At 38.0% G+C, this 21,923-nt stretch overlaps 1 protein-coding gene across 4 annotated transcripts in view; it reads left to right on the top strand.

The window, feature by feature from the left end:
- Positions 1-21,923, top strand: part of ASB3 (ankyrin repeat and SOCS box containing 3) — a 116,308-nt gene that overhangs the window by 26,756 nt on the left and 67,629 nt on the right. For all 4 annotated transcript variants that reach the window (XM_011950574.1, XM_011950576.1, XM_011950575.1 and 1 more), the window contains one exon: positions 8,996-9,154. In XM_011950574.1, the coding sequence (XP_011805964.1) occupies positions 8,996-9,154 (159 nt within the window). The remainder of the gene's footprint in view (positions 1-8,995; positions 9,155-21,923) is intronic.

Raw genomic sequence — 21,923 nt, 5'->3', positions numbered from 1 at the left:
GACAAGAGAGTAAGACTGAGAAGGCCGCACCAGTGTCCAGGACAGTTAACCTCCTGGCCCTCAATGGTCAAGCGTACCTGGGGCTATGTGAGGGTGATGGCATGGGCTGGTGCTTGCCCCGGGCACCCTCAGTCCTGCTGCTGGATCATCTGGTTAGTGGCTTCTGACTCAGAGGACCTTCGTCCCCTGGGGCAGTGGGCCTTCTAGTGATTCCCTTGACAAAAGGGGCATGGACGAGGGGGCGGCTTATTTCTATTGGGACAATCTTTTAAAGTGTCTTTGTAGACCGCACTGGAAGCAATCCCCATTAGGCATTCAATTTGCCCAGACTTTCCCTGTACCAGAGAGTCCAAAGTCCACTTGCCTGAGGGCCATGACTAAAACGGTAGCCTTTTTCTTATGCTGTTTATCCCATTCTGACTACTCCTCCTAATCTGTATTATAAAAAAACTGAGGTTGCCAAGTTCAATAGGGTTTCTAAGTTTTGCTCTGGGCCTAAGGCGGACTTTTGAAGTTTTCTTCTAATGTCTGCAGTTGATTGAGTGATTAAACTTATCCTTTAAGATTAGTTGACCTTCAATAGAGTCAGGTGACAGGGAGGTATGTTTCTCAGTGCCTCCCTTAGTCTCTTCAGAAAGGCAGTAGGATTTTCTTCCTTTCCCTGCTTATAGTGGACATCATTGAACAATTCATAGGCTTCTTCCTACTTTTCCTTAGCCTTCTAGCATGCAAGTTAGCAAACGTCTGCGGCACCAATCTCCATATTCTGATTCTGCGTCCCAGTGAGGGTCTACACTGGGAACTGCCTGCTGGCCTGTGGGGAATTGTTCTCTTTCCTCTGTTGTCATCCTGTTGTTGACCTGACTGAGATACCAGAGATAGCCAAACTCTCGGGCTACAGTTATGGTGGCACTTCTCTCTTTTGGGGTTAGTGTCTGATCTAGCAGTAACATTATATCTTTCCATGTCAGATCAAAGGATTGCCCTAACCCTTGTAAAACATCAATATAGCCATCAGGGTTATCTGAGAATTTACCTAGTCTATTTTAATTTTCTTCAAGTCTGACAGGGAAAAAGGTACATACACTCTGACTGGGCTGAATTCTCCAGAATACATCTTAGGGGCATTTTTGCCTTGCGGGGAACACTTCCCATCTGAAAAAAGAACATAGAGATGCCAGCACCCCTAGTCATTTTCCAATGAGCATTAGTCCTAAAGCGTCCTCTATGGTACTAATGCTTATTCCTTTCCAGGGTGCGTAACCACCCGTGGACCTCTGCTTGTCGGATTAGTTACACTCACTGATGTAGCAGTCCTGCACCTGTTTTCCCGCCTTTCTTGACCGCAAAGAAAGGGGTCCAGGCTGCTGGATTCTAACGGTCCTTTACCAGCGTGCCCAACATTGCCTCTGCCATCGGGTGAGTTCTAGAGCTGGGCTGGGTTCCTGAGTATTTCATAACAACGCAGCTGCCCCATCAAGATGCATTCCCATAAACAACAGTTCTTATGCAAATTATTTTCAGAGAAGGTGTAGGTAACCTTTTGAGTCAGGATTGAGATACCGTTTTTGCCCACTAGGGCCTTTGTCCTTCTTTTCCCTTGCAGGAATATGCCCTAATTATCGATCTTAAACTTTTTGTTGCCCCGGATTAAGTCCTTTCGGATATGTAATATGAGAGATGGCTCCTATTTGTCCTATGTGCCTTTTTCGGTGGGTTACGGGGTTAAGGATTATTGATAGGAAGGCTACGGGTTGCCAGTGGTCTCAGTGTTTTCAGGCTACGCCCTTGTTTACACTGACAACAAGGTAGTATTGGAGTGTTATAGGGTCACAGGGAAGACCTTCAAATTATCAATTATAGGTTTTAAATTTACCCTGACTTTTAAAGGAATAGGGCACAATTTTTTCTTTACTGCTTCTGTGTCTCTTTTTCTCTCTCTCCCTCTTTTCTCTCTTTTCTTTCTCTCTCTCTCTTCTCTCCTTGACTTACTCAGTTCGCTTTCATCCTGATCTATTACGTTGTTGTAGACCCAGTTCCAGTTGTTAAAGTACTGGGTCATCAGTTCTAAGGCCCTGGCCAAGGAGCTAAGGGTTGGAGATTGTATTGCAGAGGGGTAAGCTGGGTAGAAATCGGGGGAGGAGAGCATCTTACACAATGGGAGAGTAATCCTCCTAGCCATTTACAAACTTGGGGCCCTGGCAACAGTGGTAGGGAATGGGTCCCACATAACTACCCATGTCAAGAGCTGTATATCTAAACTGGGAGGGACACCAGGGACAAGACTCCCTGGGTTCATAGCCTAGATGCCTAAGGACACAGCATAGAGTTTCCTTAGATCCCTTTGGAGATACAACTTGCTCTAATACTTGGGAAAGGAAATGAAAGTCTCCATTAGTACCTAGGAGGCAGGGATCGGAGGAAGGAGAATCAGAGATAAAGAGAATTTTGGGCTATACTTTCAAGAAAGTTGTGGTCAGGACCCAGGAGGTATGGGTCAGAAGGAAAGGTAGTAGCGCATGCATGGGCAACTGCTGAGTAGAAACTTCTGGCTGTGGGAGTTCGGGACAACAGCTTTCTGCCTCTAGTCAGCCCTCAGCTTCCCCAGGAAAATTGAAAGTGGAAGCTGGTTCCAGGCAGACCAACGCTCCCAACCCAGAAGGGTTGGGGTTGTTAGAAAGCCCTTTCCCAGATAGCCTCACACCTGAGTCTTAAGTCCGGCAGCTACACTAATCATTTTTAAGCAGCTGACAGGTGCTCGGTATTTTCTTCCAATTCTAAGGAAGGATAGGACAGAATAGCAAGTGAAAGTGGTCCAGTATTACTCACCGCTTTGGAGGTCCCTTTGTGGTCACCAAAATGTTACCGGTGGGGGGGGACTTGTTCGTAGAGCTTGCAAGATGGTGGTGGGCTGCTTCCAAGATGGCGGCAAGCCTCTTGTTCTCTAACCTGGGGTTCTTGGCCTCATGGATTCCAAGGAATGGAATCTTGGGCCACGTGGTGAGTGTTATAGCTCTATTCAGCTCGATTAGGAGGAACCCCAGGCACTTAGCCCGTGTAGGAACAATGGCGAGCCTCTAGCTCGACTGGGAGTGGCAATGGGCGCCGCCTCACTGGATCAGAAGTGCAGTGGACACCCTGCCGGATTGGAGGGGTGGAAGTCAACGGCGGGTCTGTGACAACAGCAATCAGCGGTGGTGGATGGTGAGCAAAAGCTCAGTTCAAACCGGAACAAACACGGACCAGAGAGTGTGCAGTTGCAAGATTTAATAGAGTGAAAACAGAGCTCCCATACAATGGGAGGGGGCCCAAAGGGGGTTGCCTGCTCCTTTTTTTTTTTTTTTTTAAGTCCTTAAAGGATTAGATGATGCCCGCCCACATTGGTGAGGGCAGGTCTTGTTTATTCAGTCCACTGATTCAGATGGTAATGTCTTCCTGAAACGTCTTCACGGATATACCCAGAAATGATTTAGGCATCCCTTAACCCAGTCAAGTTGACATGTAAAATTAACCATCACCATGCCAAGTTAAAATATTGATAGATCCTGCTAAATTGTATGCTATGTTAATCAGGATTCTTTCAATAGTGAGTGAAAGAAACCTAGTTCAAACTAGCTTAAGCAAAGAAAGGGAATATAGTAGCTCAAGTAAATGTAAATCTGAATGATAGGTCTCTTCAGCGATTGCTGGATTCTGCTGTTAGAATGTTATCATTAGACAGGCAGGATTTCCCTTTGGAAGTTCTAGACTTACCTTATTTATTTTTTTATTTAAAAAAAATTTTTTTAAAGAGATGGGGTCTTACTCTGTTGTCCAAGCTGGAGTGCAGTGGTGTGATCATGGCTCACTGCAGCCTCCAACTCTTGGGCTCAAGTGAGCTTCCCATCTCAGTCTCTGGGATAAATGGGACCACAGACACATGCCATCACATCAGGCTAATTTTTTATTTTTTATATTTTGTACAGATGGGAGGTCTTGCTATGTTGTCCAGGTTGGTCTCGAACTCCTGGCCTCAAATGATACTCCTTCCTTGGCCTCCCAGAGTGCTGGGATTACAGGCATGAGCCACTGCATTAGGCCTTACGTTATCTGTAAAGAGCTCTTTATGTATTCTGGATATTAATCCTTTGGTGTTATATGTGTTTCAGGTATTTTCTCTTCACTTTTCTTATGGTGTCTACTTTCTTTGTAATACCTTGCAACCTCTTCCTCTTCACTGACTTCTTTCATGCATTTTGTGTGCATTATGAAGTCTCTCCTGAGGGTTATCTGAGAAGTTTTCATATAATAAAATTCCTTGTATTGTGGAGATCATTTTATATCTAACTTTATAATTCCTAAATAAAATATAGTAAGATGATATAAATTGTGTAAATGGTGTGGTGATATAATCTTGACATTTATTACACTTGTGATTGGCATGTAGTAAATTTGTCATCAAATTCTGGCTCAGCTGTTAAGAAAGATTCTGATCTTAATACTTAACCTATCTCCTCTACTGAAAACCTTGTGGTTTTACTTTCCCTGTTAGACTTTGCAGAAAACAAAAATGATGGTCTACCACCCATCACTACCACTTTTATAAGAAGTAATAGGCAAGTTTATTTATTCATAAGTAAAAAGACACTTTATGTCAGCAAACATAGGGTGTGGTTTCATTGGTAGTGTTTGGGCCAACTCTTGTCATTGCTACACAGGCGTCAGTGGCTGGCGTTGGTTCAGCTGCGGTGGCTCTAATTCTCCAAGTAGTCCCAGGAAAGAACTCACAAGTTGTGAAAGACCTGAAGTGCTCATTGTGTTGGTCCATTAAGAATGTGTTTAATACCCATACCATTTAAAGTTGCAGTAAGTAGATGAGAAGGAGAAATCACCTTGCCTTCCTTTTAGGGTAGAGAGAGATTAAAGCATTAAAAACAGTGAGTAGGATGAGCCATTTCTTTTTCAGGAAACCCCCCTGTAGAGAAGGGAAGAGAGTGAGAAGGTGGTGATTGATGGTCCAGTACAAGGTAGATAAGATCCCTTTGCTAAAGCTCATGTATCAGTTTAAGGAAAGCAGTTTATCTTTGGAACTTTCAAAACTAATTTATAGTGGGTGCTGAAAACTTTCTTAAAATGGTACTTTGGAGACTTTACTACATTCGTAACAACTTTGACAGTACTTAAATTTCATATCTTTTACAAAAATTCAGACTATATACCTAATTGTATTGAACCCCATTGAGAGTTGGTCCAGCTAATTTATCCTTGTTTGACTGTTACGGAACCTGAGCCTCAGAGAGATTTAAGTAATTGGCCCAAAGTGTAACCCATATTATTTCTGGCAGAGTCAAAATTGCAGCCTAAATCCAACTTCAAATGTTACCTTCCTGGTCTAGTGATTTTAAAGTTAATATCTTTTTTTTCTATAGGTAAAGTATTTCAGGATCTCAAATTAGTAGTAAATTGACTTCACTATTTCTCACCTGTGTGAGAAGTGCCTTTTGTTTTCTTTACTTCATAGATAATCACACAGGAGATTTTATTTCCTTTTCCTAAGATGAGTGTGTATGCAAGTCACTAAAGGTGGCTTGCATTCAAGAAGTGAGAATTAAACTCTACTTCCTTGATGGAGGAGTCTTTACATAAATTATTTGGAATTCTTCTATATTGGAGATTTATCTCTTCTCTCCCATTAATTTATATATTTAGTCATTTATATCTGCATGGACTCATTATTACTCATTTTATACCTGTACTTTAGGTTACAATCCAATACAAAGTAATTTATTTTGTTGCTGATATTGTTTTGGTCATAGGATGCCCTTTCAGAGTGGCTCCTGTGTCTCTTTTACATGCCCCCATTGTTTGTTTTTTGAGCACTTTATACTTTTTGGACCTGTGGTATACTCCAGACTCTTTGTATGTTTCCCACCTCAGCCCTGGGATCAGCCATTTTCATAAGAGCGCTGGTTTCTTTTATGGGAGAATGATATTGGAAACCAAGATCTGAGGCCAGGCACGGTGGCTCACATCTGTAATCACAGCACTTTGGAAGGCCGAGTTGGGCGGATCACCTGAGGCCAGGAGTTTGAGACCAGCCTGGCCAACATGGCAAAAACACGTCTCTACGAAAACAATACAAAAAATTACCTGGCTGTGGTGGTGCGCCTGTAATTCCATCTACTCGGAAGGCTGAAGCAGCAGAATCACTTGAATCCGGGAGGTAGAGGTTGCAGTGAGCCAAGGTCGCACCACCGCACTCCATCCTGGGCAATAAGAGTGAAACTCCATCTCAAAAATAAAGGTGGGGGAGGGGAGAGGAGCAAGATCTGAGGATTGAGTGTGCTTGTTGCTACTGAACTGTCATTGATTTTAAGCTAAACATGAATTCGTGCTGATGTCTGGACTCTAATCCAGAACCACATGGACTGTCATTGATTTTAAGCTAAACATGAATTCGTACTGATGTCTGGACTCTAATCCAGAACCACATGGACTGTCATTGATTTTAAGCTAAACATGAATTCGTACTGATGTCTGTACTTTAATCCAGAACCACATGGTTCATTCTAGCCTTTCCTCTTTCCTTAACTGTAAGGTTCCTCTACAACAGTAAGAAACCTGGCTCGCAGATCTGCCATCTGTTTATTTGTTTGTTCTTCATATTCACGTAGAGTGGTTTCAGAATTGTTAATCTCTACTCCTAGAAACAACTTTACCAACTAGACTATAGTGTTTATTGCAGTTCTTTTTGTCTTTAGTCTTACAGTTTTCAGTCATAGCATCATTTATCAAAGTTATATAGACTAGCATCTTTTTTCTCTATCTCTCAGTGTGGTTATGACATATATTTGTATTCCAATTAGATTCTTTTGTCACAGTCTGCATTCTATTCTAGGATCCCCCTTCCTTTTACCTCCTGGTTGATTTTTTTTTTTTATGTTGCATACATTAAAGTTCACTCTTTCTGCTGTAAGGCATAATATTTAAATGGCCAGGATTAAACTTCATCTCTTTTTTTCCTTTGTAAGTGGAGGAGAACATCTTCTCTTCTTTATAAGAGAAAGTTCCTTGGCCTCTGTAATATAACACTGGTCTACGTCTTCTACCTTTTAGCGATCATCTTTCTTAGTCTCTTATTGCATCTGTTGATTCCTTTCCCTGATGGGTACCTTCCTTTCTGCATTTGTACCAGGAGCACATTACTTTACTTTTTCTAACTTTAAGACATGGTTTAATATATAGTAAGTCTAGGCATGTTTCAATGCTTGTCTTGTTCATTTTTCTAAATTCTTTGTTACTCTTACCTGCCCTACTGATAGAGGAGACAGCCAAATGCTGCCCAGGTCATTGTGCACAGGGAACTTTCCTGAACATGCCCATGGGGGTGAAAAAATTCCGTCCCTTAATACGTGCACAGAAGGGAAATAAATCAATGTGGAGTGGCTCAGAATAAGGGGCTGCCTGTGCACTGGAAGAATGGAGTGAAGCCACCAGGAATTCTCGCCTTATGCGAGGGGAGGAGCCTGGTCTCTTCAGCTCATGTGTGGTGGTCTGGTATTCAATCTGTGGAATGGGAACCTGTTGGCAGGACCCCCTTTGTTAGCTGAGAGCTTTCTTTTAATAAATTCCACTCTCCTCACCTTTCAGTGTGTCCACATGCCTGATTTTTCCTGGTGGTGACATAAGAACCTGGATTTTAGCTGAACCAAGGAGCAAAAAATCCTGCATCACTACCTTAGCCTTATCACCTTGAGTTACTTTATCAAGTATAAAACAAGCAAACAGCTCTACTGGCATTTTTATTAGAATTGTATTAACTTTATTAATTATTTTGGGAAGACTCAGCGTCTTTATAATATTGAAATTTCCCAGTTAGGAGCCAATCTACCAATGTCAATTATCTATATATATCTTTGTGTTCCTAGGTTTTCATGTCGTTTGTATTCACAAAACTGTCAGGTTAATACATGAAATAAGGGTCATGTCTGACTAATCTCTGACTAATCTCAATAGACTACTTTGAATAAGAGTCAACTTCTGACTGATGTCTGAAACCCTGTTTCTGTGATGTGCCCTTTTAATAATGACTGCCTTATCTTGCCATTTAGTTGTGCATCTGTAAAGTTTGAGACTATTTTCTTTGAATATATGTACTTAGAAGCTGTTACTGTGATATTATGGCTTAATCTACTTGTTTCATCAGTGAGTTACAATTACAAGAATTACTTAAAATAGATGACCAGTTAGGAGCATTCATTTCAATTCTGACACTTAAAGAAAATGTTTTTAAAAGTTTTTTTTTTTTTATTTTCTGTTTAGTTTATTCCAACTATCAGAAATGTCTTCACCATTCACTTTGAGCCCATCCTTCTATAATGGGCAGTTGGAGTGTTACCAGAACCTTGGCTTTTTCATAACAAGCATATTTCAGAAACTTTTAACTCATAAATTCCTTATTATATGTCACTGTTTGGTTGTGTTGGAGTGCATTTTATTCTTTTAGAACTGCAGTTTTCATTAACTATTAGACCATAGTCTTAAGTTAGAAAAGGAGTATTTAAAACTGCCTGATGGTATTAGTTGAGTACAAGGAAGTAATGCTAGAGATCAGACCATTTCCTTTATGGAAATTTAAAAATAAAAAAATAAAATTGATTAATATTTCGATAAATTCTGTTTAAGCAAATCTTTAGTGCTGCATCCTCCCCAGATTATTGCTTTTGTGTTACCTTTCAATTTCTGCCACTCCTTTTCCCGTACTCCCCAAAAATTAGAGAAGAGAAAATGAGAGTGAGTGGGCAGGATTTGTGTATTAAGAATACCAAAGAGCTGTCCACATTGGGATCTCTGTAGAACTTTTTCTTGATTTGCTAGAGTTTTAAATGGTGAAACCTGTCATTTATAAATTACTGACATTTTAATAGTTCATTAAATTACTCTTGGAATCTTTGCTTTTTAAAACCAGGAAATAGAAGTAATGTCTTCTAGTTGATGGGCTTTGATTCTTCCGTAGATTCATCTGAAAACTACATTAAGATGAAGACCTTTGAAGGTTTCTGTGCTTTACATCTCGCTGCAAGTCAAGGACATTGGAAAATCGTACAGATTCTCTTAGAAGCTGGGGCAGATCCTAATGCAACTACTTTAGAAGAAACGACACCATTGTTTTTAGGTAAGTGTGCTATTTGTGGTACCATTGCAGTTTTTCATCATTTTTTTGTTAAACTAAGCTCAATTTTTCCTTCAGCTGTTGTAATTATAGTATGTTCTTTTGGCAACTATTATACCACTACTTCTTTGATTTTGAAACTGAAAAGATATTTTTAAAGGTTTTGCTCTTATTTTCTATTCTTGGATGGTAGCTTCTGGGATTTTGTTTATTTAAAGGTGCAAAATCTGTTTTGAATTGTAGGCACCATCATTGTTCTCAGTGTAGTTCTGAAGACCAGACATCACTGAAATAGTAGCAATAGTTGCAAGGTTACCTGTGAATGTTTTATGTTTGCTTTTGCCTTTTCTTAGCATTAAAAAATTAAGAAGCTTTTATGGAAGAAATCACCAGCTAATACTTTAATGCCAGTTAATGTGTTGCCTGTATGGATCACTGTTCACACCTCTTCCATTAAAGACTGTTTTTTAATTCCTTAAGGATGACAGCCAAATTCTAAATGGCTTTCTTCCAATAACTATCTTTTTTCTCCTTTTCCTCCTTTCTTCTATTTGATTCTACTTGTCTTCAGGGACATTGTGTCCCATGAAGTTTAGTGGAACATGAGAAAATTGAGTCAATGAAGTGTTTGGAATAGAATCAGTGCATCTGGACTGTAGTTTTGGTCCTGCCACATGTAATTTGTATATTTATTTATTTACTGCATGTTTCAGTGTCCTCACTTATGGAATGTGAGTAATAGTACCTATCTGGTCTGGCTGAGAATAAAATGAGTTGTCTATGAAAGTACTTTTTTTCCTTGTGGACTTAAAAATATTATTTAAATTTATGTACTTTAGTAAAATTCATTCTTTTTGATATAATAGTTCTGTGAGTTTTGATGTATTCATAAAATTCTGTAATGACAACAATCAAAATATAGAACCATTCCATCACTCCTCAAAATTCCATCATGCTGCCAATTTTTGGTCAATATTTTCCTCCCTCCCCCGGCTCCACCCCTGACAGCAACTGATCTGTTCCTATCCCTGTAGTTTGCATTTTGCTGAATGTCATAGACATATAACATATATATATATATACACACACACACCATGTAGCCTTTGAGACTGGCTTCCTTTAGCTAGCATGATACTTTTGAGATTCATCCATATTGTTGCATGTATCAATAATCCATTCCTTTTTGTTGCTGAATCTTATTCTATTAAATAGATGTAATACAGTTTATCGATTTATCAGTTAGATATTAGAGTTTTCAGTGTTCAGTGGTTATGACTAAATCTGAAAACATTTGCAGACACTTTTTGTATCAATGTAAGTTTTTATTTCTCTTGGGTTAATACTTAGGATTGGTATGACATATGGTAAATACATGTTTAACTTTGGAAAACAAGTTGGAAGTTTTTTTCTACCGGTTTGCATTTCCTTCAGTAATGTTTGAGACTTTTAGTTGCCCTATATCCTTGTCAACATTTGCTATTGGCAGCTTTTTCTTTTTCTCCCTTATATTTTAGTAATTCTAGTGGGGGTTTAGTAGTTGTTGCAGGAAGTTAGGGACCCTGAATGGAGGGACCGGCTGAAACTGCAGCAGAACATAAATTGTGAAGATTTCATGGGCATTTATTTGTTCCCCAAATTAATACTTTTATAATTTCTTACACCTGTCTTTACTGTAATCTCTGAACATAAATTGTGAAGATTTCATGGACACTTATCACTTCCCCAATAAATATCCTTGTGATTTCCTGTGCCTGTCTTTACTTTAATCTCTTAATCCTGTCATCTTCTTTGTAAACTGAGGAGGATGAATGTCGCCTCAGGACCCTGTTATTGTATCAACTGCATGAATTGTTTGTAGAGCATGTGTGTTTGAACAGTATGAAATCTGGGCATCTTAAAAAAAGAACAGGATAACAGCGATGTTCAGGGAAGGAGAGAGGTAACTTTGAACTGGCCGGAACAGAGCTATATTCCTCCTCTTTCATAAGCAAATAGGAGAAATATTGCTGAATTCTTTTTCTCAGCAAGGAACATCCCTGAGAAAGAGAATGCGCCCTTAAGGTAGGCTTGTAGATGGCTCCTTTTAAGGCATCCCGTCTTTTAGGGTCGAAGCTGATGGGATGAAATAAGCCCCGGTCTCCTATAGTGCTCCCAGGCTGACTAGAATGGGAAATTCCCACCTAATAAATTGTGGTCAGACAGGTTACCTGCTCTTAAACACTGTTTCCTGATAAGATGTTATCAATGACAATGCATGCTGGAAATTTCATTAGCAATTTTGATTTCTCCTCATCCGGTGGTTCTGTGATCTCGCCCTGCCTCCATTTGCTTTGTGATATTGTATTACCTTGTGAAGTATGTGATCTCTGTGACCCACACCCTATTCGTGCACTCCCTCCCCTTTTGAAAATCGCTAATAAAAACTTGCTGATTTTATGGCTGGGGGAACATCACAAATCCTGCCGACATGTGATGTCTTCCCCCGACACCCAGCTTTAAATTTCTCTCTCTTGTGTTCTTTCCCTTTATTTCTCAACCCAGCCGAGACACTTGAAAAATAGAAAAGAACCCACGTTAAACTTCGGGAGCGGGTTCTCCCGATATCTAGTATCTCACTGTGGTTTTAATTTGCATTTTCCTAATTGCTGATGATGTTGAGCATCTAGTCATATGATTATTGTCCATCTTTCCTTTTTTCCTCATTACTTTTGTATTTAGACATTTTGTTTTGAAATAATTTCAGACTTATGGAAAGTTATGGATATTCTGTACAACTACAGAGGAAGCATTTATTGAGGCTCAGCTATATACAGTCTGTATTCTAGTTGCTTTCCTCAAGAAATCTTCTATGTAGAGGAGTAAAAAAAGTGATTTTACAAGTTTGAGATTTTAAAAGGGAGAATAATTAGTCACCCTTGAATGACAGAAGACTTCACGTGCAGAGTGCTGTATTAACAGTAACAATAACATTTATTGAGCAGAGTGTATGCTAAGCCTTGTGTGGGTGTTTTACATGAAGTAGATAATTGGATATTTAGTATGATTCTGAGACATGTAATATTATTATTCCCACTTTTACAGGTGAGGAAACTTTAGAAAGACTGAATTTAGGAAGAGAAGAGCTATCCTGGAATCTTGATCTTGCTGTTGTCTGTGTTTTGGCTAGAAAACTGATTCAGTGAACTATTAAAAACATGTTTATTGACAAAAGGTTTCCTAATCACGTACATTTGCGAAACACTATGTGCTATATCCCCCAGCGTAGAAAAACATGAAGACATTACACATGTGACTTATTGTGCCCACCCAGTCTGAGGTATCTACTGATCTCTATGCATTCTCTTTTAGTGTCTTCATCACTGACTCTGGTTAATTACTGTTTATTTACTTCCCCCTTGACTAGAAAAAATGTTCCATGAAGGCAGGGATTTTATTCATGTTGTTCACTGTTTTAACTCCCAGATTCAGTTTAGTGCCTGGTATATGGTAGGCGTTCAGTAAATTATTTGTTAAATAAAAGAATGAAGGTTTCTGAGAAGACCTCTCATTAAACATTTGTTTAACGTAGAGCTTTGAAACGTATTTGACCGTACTATTCTTTTGCTCTTGTTATCCAGGCTGGAGTGCAATGGTGTAATCTCGGCTCACGCAACCTCCGCCTCCCGGGTTCAAGTGATTCTCCTGCCTCACCCTCCCAAGTAGCTGGGATTACAGGCCTCTGCCACCACACCCGGCTATAATTGTATTTTTAGTAGAGATGGGATTTCACCATGTTGGCAAGGCTAATCTTGAACTCCTGATCTCAGGCGATCTGCCTGCCTCAGCCTCCCAAAGTGCTGGGATTACAGGCATGAGCCACTGGCCCTGCTGTATTCTTTTTCTTTATGGAGCATTTAGGAATACCTCAAGGAACATTGATATTCCATGGAACTATTTGAGAAATGCTATGCTGGCCACATAGTTTACAGTTTCAAATTATTATTATCAGAGTCCCATTTATGAAATTCAGTATTGTATCTACTTTTATTAGTATTTGGAGAAGATTAGAGATGCAGAGTTTTTAGGGGTTTATATTTCAACATATAGTTAACTTGAACTTTTTATGTTAATGAAGCAAGAGATGGGAGATAATTCGAACCAATAAATAACTTTAAATTGCTTATTTTTAGTAGTAGGATTTATTTTGTTTCTTTGGCAGTGAATTTACCATTTTGTAAATGGTAAATTTGTATTGACTAATAAATAAATATTTTGTATTGACTAATACAAAATACTGTGTCTGGCCAATATAGTATTTAAAAAAAGGAAAGTAGAGCCTTAGTGTTTGTGAAAACGTAATGTGAAAGGGCTGGGTGTGGTGGCTCACGCCTGTAATCTCAGCACTTTGTGAGGCTGAGGTGGGTGACTCATCTCAGGTCAAGAGTTCAAGACCAGCCTGGCTAACATGGTGAAATTCCGTTTCTACTAAAAGTACAAGAAATTAGCCAGGTGTGGTGGCACATACCTGTAATCTCAGCTACTCAGGAGGCTGAGGCAGGAGAATCGCTTGAATCTGGGAGGTGGATGTTGCAGTGAGCCAAAATCGCACCATTGCACTCTAGCTTGGGCAACAAGAGTGAAACTCTGTCTCAAAAAGTAAATAAATATATAAATATACTGTGGAAGAATGGACATGTCTCCATCTGTGTTGTGTTTGGAAAAAAAAGGAATGGACATATGACTCTTTGATTAGATAATATGGGCTTCATTGTCTTTTCTGCCTCATGAATGATAGGACAAATTTTAGCACTCTGCCTTGGTCACCTTTACATTTTTTTATTTTTTGACTTGGGGTCTTTATCTTTTGCCCAGGCTGGAGTGCAGTGGCAAAATCATAGCTCACTACAGCCTCAAACCATTGGGCTCAAGCTATCCTCCTGCCTCAGCCTCCTGAGTAGCTGGGACCACAAGCACACGCCACCACACCGAGCTAATTTTTTTTTGATGTTTAATTTTTGTAGAGTTGGGGTTTTTCTGTGTTTCCCAGGCTGGTCTTCAAGTGATCCTCCTCCCTTAGCTTCCCAGGTGCTAGGATTACAGGCCTGAGCCACTGCACTTGGACAATCTGTCTTTTAAATAACCGTATAGTGATTCATGCTTCAGTCTATAATGGAAAAGTTTTTAAATTAAAACAAAATCCAAAATACTTCAAGGTTTGTGTCAAACTACGGATAATTTCTAGATGAGGAAGAGTAGCTGGACCAGTTGGACTTAAAGTGAGAAAGAAAGGTTAACCTGTCTAGAATAGCTTCCTTTCCCATCTGTAGAATTATCTTCCAAAATTGAACGTTTGGAAGATATTGTTTGAGGTATTTTGTTTCTCTCCCTCAAGGGAAGGTATACTCTATTACATGTTGTAGGACCTGTCCTGATGGCCCAGTTACCACCAGCCTATTGCTGGAGGCTATAGAATATAAACCTAGGGGATAGAAGGGTAGAAAGTGAATATAGAACTATGGAAATCTCCCAGGTGCCCTGAAAAGTTGTTGACATGAGAAGTGTGTTGGATCTGATTACGATTGAACGTAAAGCTAAATGGAAGGTCTCTAGAAAGTCAACTACTCCACTGTTGGGAATATCTTCCCTTCACAGAATCCACCAACATTTTAATAAAGATGAGCTTTAAAAGGGGACCTCTTCAACTTGATGGCAGTAGGAATCAAAATGAGAAAACCTCATGAGAAAGGGGAAATGCAGGGAACATCTCATCTTTCTACATGAATATTGTCCTTCCAGAACATCTTTTTGCTAGCACACAGGTTAGAGTTTTTTAACAAGGAGTCTTGCTGCCTTATTTCTTTTCTCTACCCTTGCCTCGTCCTTGCCCTGCTCTCTTTCCCCTCCCCTTGCTCCATATCACATAATAAATATTCTAAGGGTAGGTAAAACTGCTTTGGAAATAAAAATATTCTTATTGATAGCTATAATAAATTCTAAATGAAAAATCCAGCTAATGTTTAGGAAATATATTTCCTTTTTATTTTGTTATATGTAGAAAACATTGGTAAATTGGAGGCTGAAATCTAAACCAGTGTGATTTCACAGAACACTCCATGGGAACTGCATGGTGTGTGTTTTTGGCTTTTGATGGATTGTTTTTCAGTTTTTGTTCTTCTGAGTTTGCTTATTCTGTGTAGCCTTCAATATTAAACATAACTGTAATATTTAATAAGAACAGAATGTTTTATAGTGTTGGGTGAGACTGGCCATTTCAGTATTTCACTGTAAAATGTGTCATACTTCAGCTCACATAGCATATCCCTAAACTGTGACTCTGCTGACATATTCCAAAATTGAACAAACCACCATGTGATTCACTTTTCATTAGTGTCTTCATGGATAAGTGATCATTCATAAGGCTATTTTTTGATGTGCTAAGAATTTTGAGGTTTCACATTCATATCTCTTAATATATATTATGTTAAGTAAACTTTGCTTTGGAATTTTGTTTTTAGATTTTTCAACTAAAAGATTAATCATCTTCCTCAGGGATTGTCATGTAAGCATTTTTACTTGAGGACATGTTTTTTAAAATACGAGTTTGGGTTTTCTTAGATTAAAAGTACGGAGTTTACTAAAAGTTACATTTAAAAAGTGTTAATTTCATGTTCTGGTTTTACTTCTGTTTGTCTTTTTAGTTTTATGGCCCTTGATACAACTTTATTTTTATATTTCTTTCTATATTTTAACACAATGTCTTTTAATTACCTTTTTTTTTTTTTTGAGACAGAATCTCACTCTGTCACCCAGGCTGGAGTGCAGTGGTGCGATCTCCACCCATTGCAACTTCCACCTGCAGGATTCAAGTGATTCTTGTGTCTCAGCCTCCTGAGTAGCTGAGCTTACAGGTGCCTGCCACCATGCCAGACTAATTTTTGTATATTTAGTGGAGATAAGGTTTCACTGTGTTGGCCAGGCTGGTCTCAAAATCCTGACCTGAAGTGATCTGCCTGCCTCGGCCTTCCAAAGAACTGGGATTACAGTAGTGAGCCACGCACCTGGCTTTTAATTCCTTAATGTAAGCAATTATGAAACTAGGATATTCATTATCTTTCTGGTTTTACCTTCATATAATTAAATATATTTATATAATATGTTACTTTATCAGTCACATTTGATTAATAGATTTAAACCTCCAGCTTTTAAAGATGAGGAAATCAGTATCCTTACATTGTTCTTACATAACTCTCTTTCTCCCCCGACTTTTCCAACTTTTGTCAGTTATATTTGCATTGTTAGTGGGAATAACATTTCGCATTTTGTTCTGGCATGTTAAATCTATCATTTAATTTTATTCTTAGTTCTACAGTTAAATAGCTTAGAAGTTTATCACTAGTTATTTTGTCATGTTTTTTCGAGCCTTGTTTGGTTAAATTACTTCTTTAACACAGTCCTCTAACGGGACCTATGGCAATACTATTCCCTGAGTTTTTACATGTTCAAAATTGAATAATTTGACTGGGTGCTGTTGCTCATGCGTGTATTCCCAGCACTTTGGGAGGCTGAGGTGAGAGGCTCACTTGAGGCCAGGAGTTCGAGACCAGCCTGGGCAACAAAACGAGACCATCCCATCTCTACAAAAAAAAAAAAGAAAAAAAAAGTAAAAAAATTGAATCATTTTAATTGAATAATGATTCAATTCAATAATGATTCAAACTTGAACAATAGTTTGATCAGGTACAAAATCCTTGAATTACATTTCTTTCCTTGAGAACTTTAAAAATGATGATCCTTTCTGTTGGAGAGTTGAAGTCTGAAGCTAGCCTAATCTTCTTCTCTTTTTGTGACAATACTTTTGCATGTCTGTTCCTTATCAGTTTTCTCTCACACAGTGTGTGTCCTTTCAATATGTAGACTTGGATATTTTAAATTTTAGGTAATCTTTCTGGAATTATATCTTTAAGTATTTGTCTCTTCCGTTATTATCGTGGTGTTCTTGGGCCAGCGTATTTACATGTCGGTATCTTATCTGTTTTCAGTATCTACTGTTTTTTCTCTATTTTTCTTTCTCTGTGTTTTTGTTTTACTTTTCCTGTTTTTTTTTTTTAAAGCCTCTATGTTCCTATTCAGAAATGTCTATTCTCTCTGGTGTTTCTTTCTATTTCAATTTCAGTTGGATTTTTTATGATTGTTTTTGTTTTTCCCAGGTATTTTCTGAATTCATTAAATTATATCTTTTCCTGTCAGCCATTTTTTACTGAGCACTTGTATTTCAGTGTTGTGCTCTTTTCACAGAGACAATTGCTTCCTTAACTTCTTTTTAAAAATTTACAGCTGTAGATTTAGCTACAGTTTTCATTTGGTTTGTGGTAATTTTTTCTGATGAGAGGTTTTTGCTTTGTTTTGTTGTTGATCTATTAATTGTTTTTCTGTAACTTTTCTTCCTTTATTCTTGTATCTTTGTATGGATTTGTGCTGGTACCTTTGTGATAAATCATCTTGGGAATATGTGAGTTTTTGCTCAATTAGCTGCTTTCAGGAGGTTTATAATAGGGAGGAGGTAGAGGCACATTGCATATTAATATGTCTGAATTCCTTTAGACTCAGGATTTTTGGACATGAATTCATTTAGCTAGTATCTTTCACTAGCCAATGGGGGTTGGCAGCTGTGGGATTTTTGCAATGCAGTTTCCCATTTGTGGAAGCAGAGATAGACCACTTTTTGTGATTCTTTGTTTGGATCCAATCCCTCTGATTTTCACATTTCAACTGCCCCAGAGAAGTTCCTGCTGCTAGCCTGTGCATTTTTTCCTGGTACTTAGTTTTGTTCCTCAGTGGGAGCCTCTGACCTTTGAGAAGTGTTCTTTGCTAGCTTTTTCTAAGATGTGCAGCTGACACTTCTGTCCTCTTTCTCACACAAGTACCCAGGATTGATCTTCGTTCTTTTGGAGCCCCTTTTACAAATTTTGATCTGGAGTTCAAAAATCTAAAACTAGAATTATAATTTTACTAAAAATGGAGAGTGTGTTTTTATTTTACTTTCCTTGCTGATTTTGGATTAATTGCTCTTGGATGATTTCTAAGAAAAGTAAAGGGAAATGCCTATATTGTACTACAATATTAAAATTGGAAGTCTATATTCATTTTTAAAGTAAAACAAAAATTCTTGATTTCAGTATTTTTGTAATAATTTGATATTCTAGTATATGGTAGAAATGAATAGACTAGACAAAATCTCCCCCAACCCCAGTCCATACAATACATTCTGTGTTCTAGTTAGGTTTATCATAGAGCAGTGTCACTCAAAATGTCAGTCAATTTATATAAGAAGCTTGAGCCATTGTATAAATCAACATACTGGTTTCTTCATCAAGGAAGTCCTGTCTCAAGGAAAATGTCAGTTAAAATACAGTATGCTGGTGCAGCACACCAACATGGCACAAGTATACATATGTAACAAACCTGCACGTTATGCACATGTACCCTAGAACTTAAAGTATAATAAACAATAAAAAAAAAAAAATACAGTATGCTTAGGGACATAGTTGTTTACATTCTGTTCAAAACGTCTTACCTTATTGAGGACTAATATAACAGTTTGTACATTGACAGCCAGTTTGTTACAATGTTGAGTAGCCCTGCTGTACAGTATGCCATGCCTTTGTGGCTATCAAACTGGATTGTTACATAGTTAATGCAATTGTCTCTTCATTCTTCATGATTACTAATGCCATTGGCCAACTAATGATATGCGATTATCATTGATTAGTATGGCTAAAATGGAAATGTTGTTCCTACATAAATAGAGTCTTTTCTATAGTTTTTTGATAGGGAACTCCCAGAATATTTTGTTTCTTTAAGACTTAGTATGGGTCATTCTTACAGGGTGGATCTAGTAAGGAGAATACTGCTGTATGAATGCTTGAAAAAGTTGAATAATTTCTGAAAGTAGTAGAATTACAATGTTATAGCCCTAGAAGAAGGCGTAAGTTTAGGGATGTGTTATCTAAATCAAATGTTTCTTGACTCTGTTGCTGAGGAGACTTACGGAAAAATAATCAATATATAATAGGATAGTGGAATTTTAGCTTTTTGTCTTTTAATACTTTCATTTGATTGAAAGATATATTTTTCTGGATGTGGTCTCTGATGTCTAATTGGCCATTAGACTTCTCCCTGTCTGTTAGAAACCATGAGAAATGTCAGTGATAACATGGATAATTGGATTGGGATATTCGCCACAACGTTTTTGTTATATCCCTAACATAATGAGTTTTGCCCAGAAGGTCATGGTTTTTCCCATCAGTATACATCTTTAAGATTGTTAGCCACTGGGCAGATGTGAATAAATTTATAAAACAGAAATGTAACTTTTTTTATGATTTTAAAAAAATTCTGTATATCAGTAAAATACTACATTTCAAGCTAAAGATTCATGGCCAAGACATTGTAGGAATCTATCTGATTCCTTAGAGAGTGGTTTGAAATTATGTTTCTGTACTTGATGTGAAAGCCTCATTTTATAACCATTCTGATCATGAACTTTAGTTATGAAATAAATAAGTGGATAGTCCTACTTTGCTAGTGACATTCTTGCAATAGTGGAAGATTCTACATCTTTGCCATTCACATTGCCAGAGTGAAGGGATGCAATTAACGTATATCATCAACTGGAGTTGGGATGGTACTTTAATTGTTCTGCTGTCTTGGGTATGCATAAAGTGCTGGAAAAACATAAACTTGAGGATACCAGAATAAATGGACAACACTGGAAAAAAAATACCTTTTGTCATAGCAATGGAGTTTCTTTTCTAGTGCCACCAGATGTCAGTATGAACACAGGACCAGAGAAATACTGCAGGAGATAAATGTTCTTATGAATGTTCTTTTTTGCTTCATAAAAGAGGTGGGGAAAAAAGTTTTACATAAACTAGGTATACAATGAAAAGATCATTTTACTGTTCAATTGTTTAGAAAAATGAAATGTATACTAGAGAGCAGAGTACATGTAGAACTCAAAAAAGTAGAGATACAATTAAAAATTCATATATAATTCAAATGTAAAATTGAATATATAGATGATCTCTGCAGAGCCAGCCAGCCTGCTGCTATAACTGGAGGAGATGGACAGCCTGTGGTTAAACTGTTTGTTACAGACTTACTGACCATGTTATTTTTTAGAATTGTTGTCAAAATCTGAGCCTCAAAATGAAAGACTAGGCTGGGTGTGGTGGCTTATGCCTATAATCTCAACATTTTGGGAGGTTGAGGTGGGAGGATCGCTTGAGCCCATGAGTTCAAGACCAGCCTAGGCAACATAGCAAGACCTTGTCTGTACAAAAAATGGAAAATTAGGCGTGTGGGTGGTGCATGCCTGTAATCCCAGCTACTCACGAGTTTGAGTTGGGAGCATCACTTGAGCCCAGGAAGTTGAGGCTGCAGTGAGCCGTTAGTGTGTCACTCTCCTCCATCGTGGGCGACAGAGCAAGACCCTCTCTTAAGAACAAAACAAAACAAACAAACAAAAATATGGAAAAGTATATTTTCTAACTAATAGATATAAAACTCACCTCACTGTAGTTTTCATTTGGTACAGAATTGTGTTTATAATTGTAATTTGTACAGAATTGTTATAGTAATTCCGTAGAACTCAATAGTCACATTAAGCATTTTTCTAAAAGCATTCAGTAATATAATTACATTTTTAAAAAGTCCCTTAAAAATTATTCTTTAATGAATGCTGTATTAAACAATGATGATTGTTTACTATTTCTAGTTAAATTTAGTACTTACATGTGTATATAGGTCTACCATATTTCTCCCAGATAAGAATCCCCTTTTGAGTTCTTGCCTTCATGAAATCTTCTCGTGAGGCTTTGCTTTTAACTGTATTCAATATATTGCATGACACAACTGAGTTGATTTTGGTCAAAAGTTTTGTGTGGGTCAAAGGCTGCTTCTAGTTTCTCAATTTCTTGTTTTCAAAAATATTTTGTTACCTAAGATATGTTTTCGCAGATTGCTTCATTTTTCCTCTAATTTAGGAAATAGAAAAAGGTATTTTTTCAAAATCAGAAAATGTCTGCCTAGAAATTATTGCAGGAAATGTTCTCATGCTATTCTTGCTTTCTTAAGCATTTAAAATTAGAGATTTCTTCCATACTACATTATGTGATCTGTTGTGGGAAAAGCAGTGTTCCTACCCTCAGAGGTTCTGGCTTTTCTCTTCTACTATCTCACTTGGAGTCTTACCTGTTTGCATTGAAGAAGGGAAAGTCTTTCTCCCATCTCTCTGTGTACTTCAGACACTTGGAGCTCTGCCTTCCAAAGTGGGGTCTTTTATTTCATCCTTAATCTTTTTCCTTGGTCTCTGGTCCCTATTGATATCATTTTAATACCAGATACTATGATTCTGCTTTCTTTTTCTTTCCCGGAACCCACAGTACTTTTCTAGCTTCTAGAATTACACATTTTCTTTCTCTCTTTGACGCTTACTCCAAGACCTGCAATTGGTCGACTGGCTCTCTGTTTCCAATGCTAAACATGTATCTTGAAGACAGGTATGCCTAGTATTCTAGGTTAAATTTCAATTCAGTTCAGTTCTAATCTCTAAACCAGTGCTACTCAATAGAACTTGGAATTGTCCTATATCTGCATTGTCCCTTATGATAGTCACTAGCCACATGGGGCTCTTGAGCACTTGAAGTTTGTCTGGTTTGATTGAAGAACTCAAATTTTAATTTTATTCCATTTTAATTAATTCAAATTTAAATTTAAACAGCCAAATGAAGCT

This window comes from Colobus angolensis, unplaced genomic scaffold (genome assembly GCF_000951035.1).
Source record: "Colobus angolensis palliatus isolate OR3802 unplaced genomic scaffold, Cang.pa_1.0 Scaffold309, whole genome shotgun sequence".
Lineage (NCBI taxonomy): Eukaryota > Metazoa > Chordata > Mammalia > Primates > Cercopithecidae > Colobus > Colobus angolensis.
Note: the sequence above shows the minus strand (reverse complement) of the source record. Positions and strands in the feature narration are given on the sequence as shown.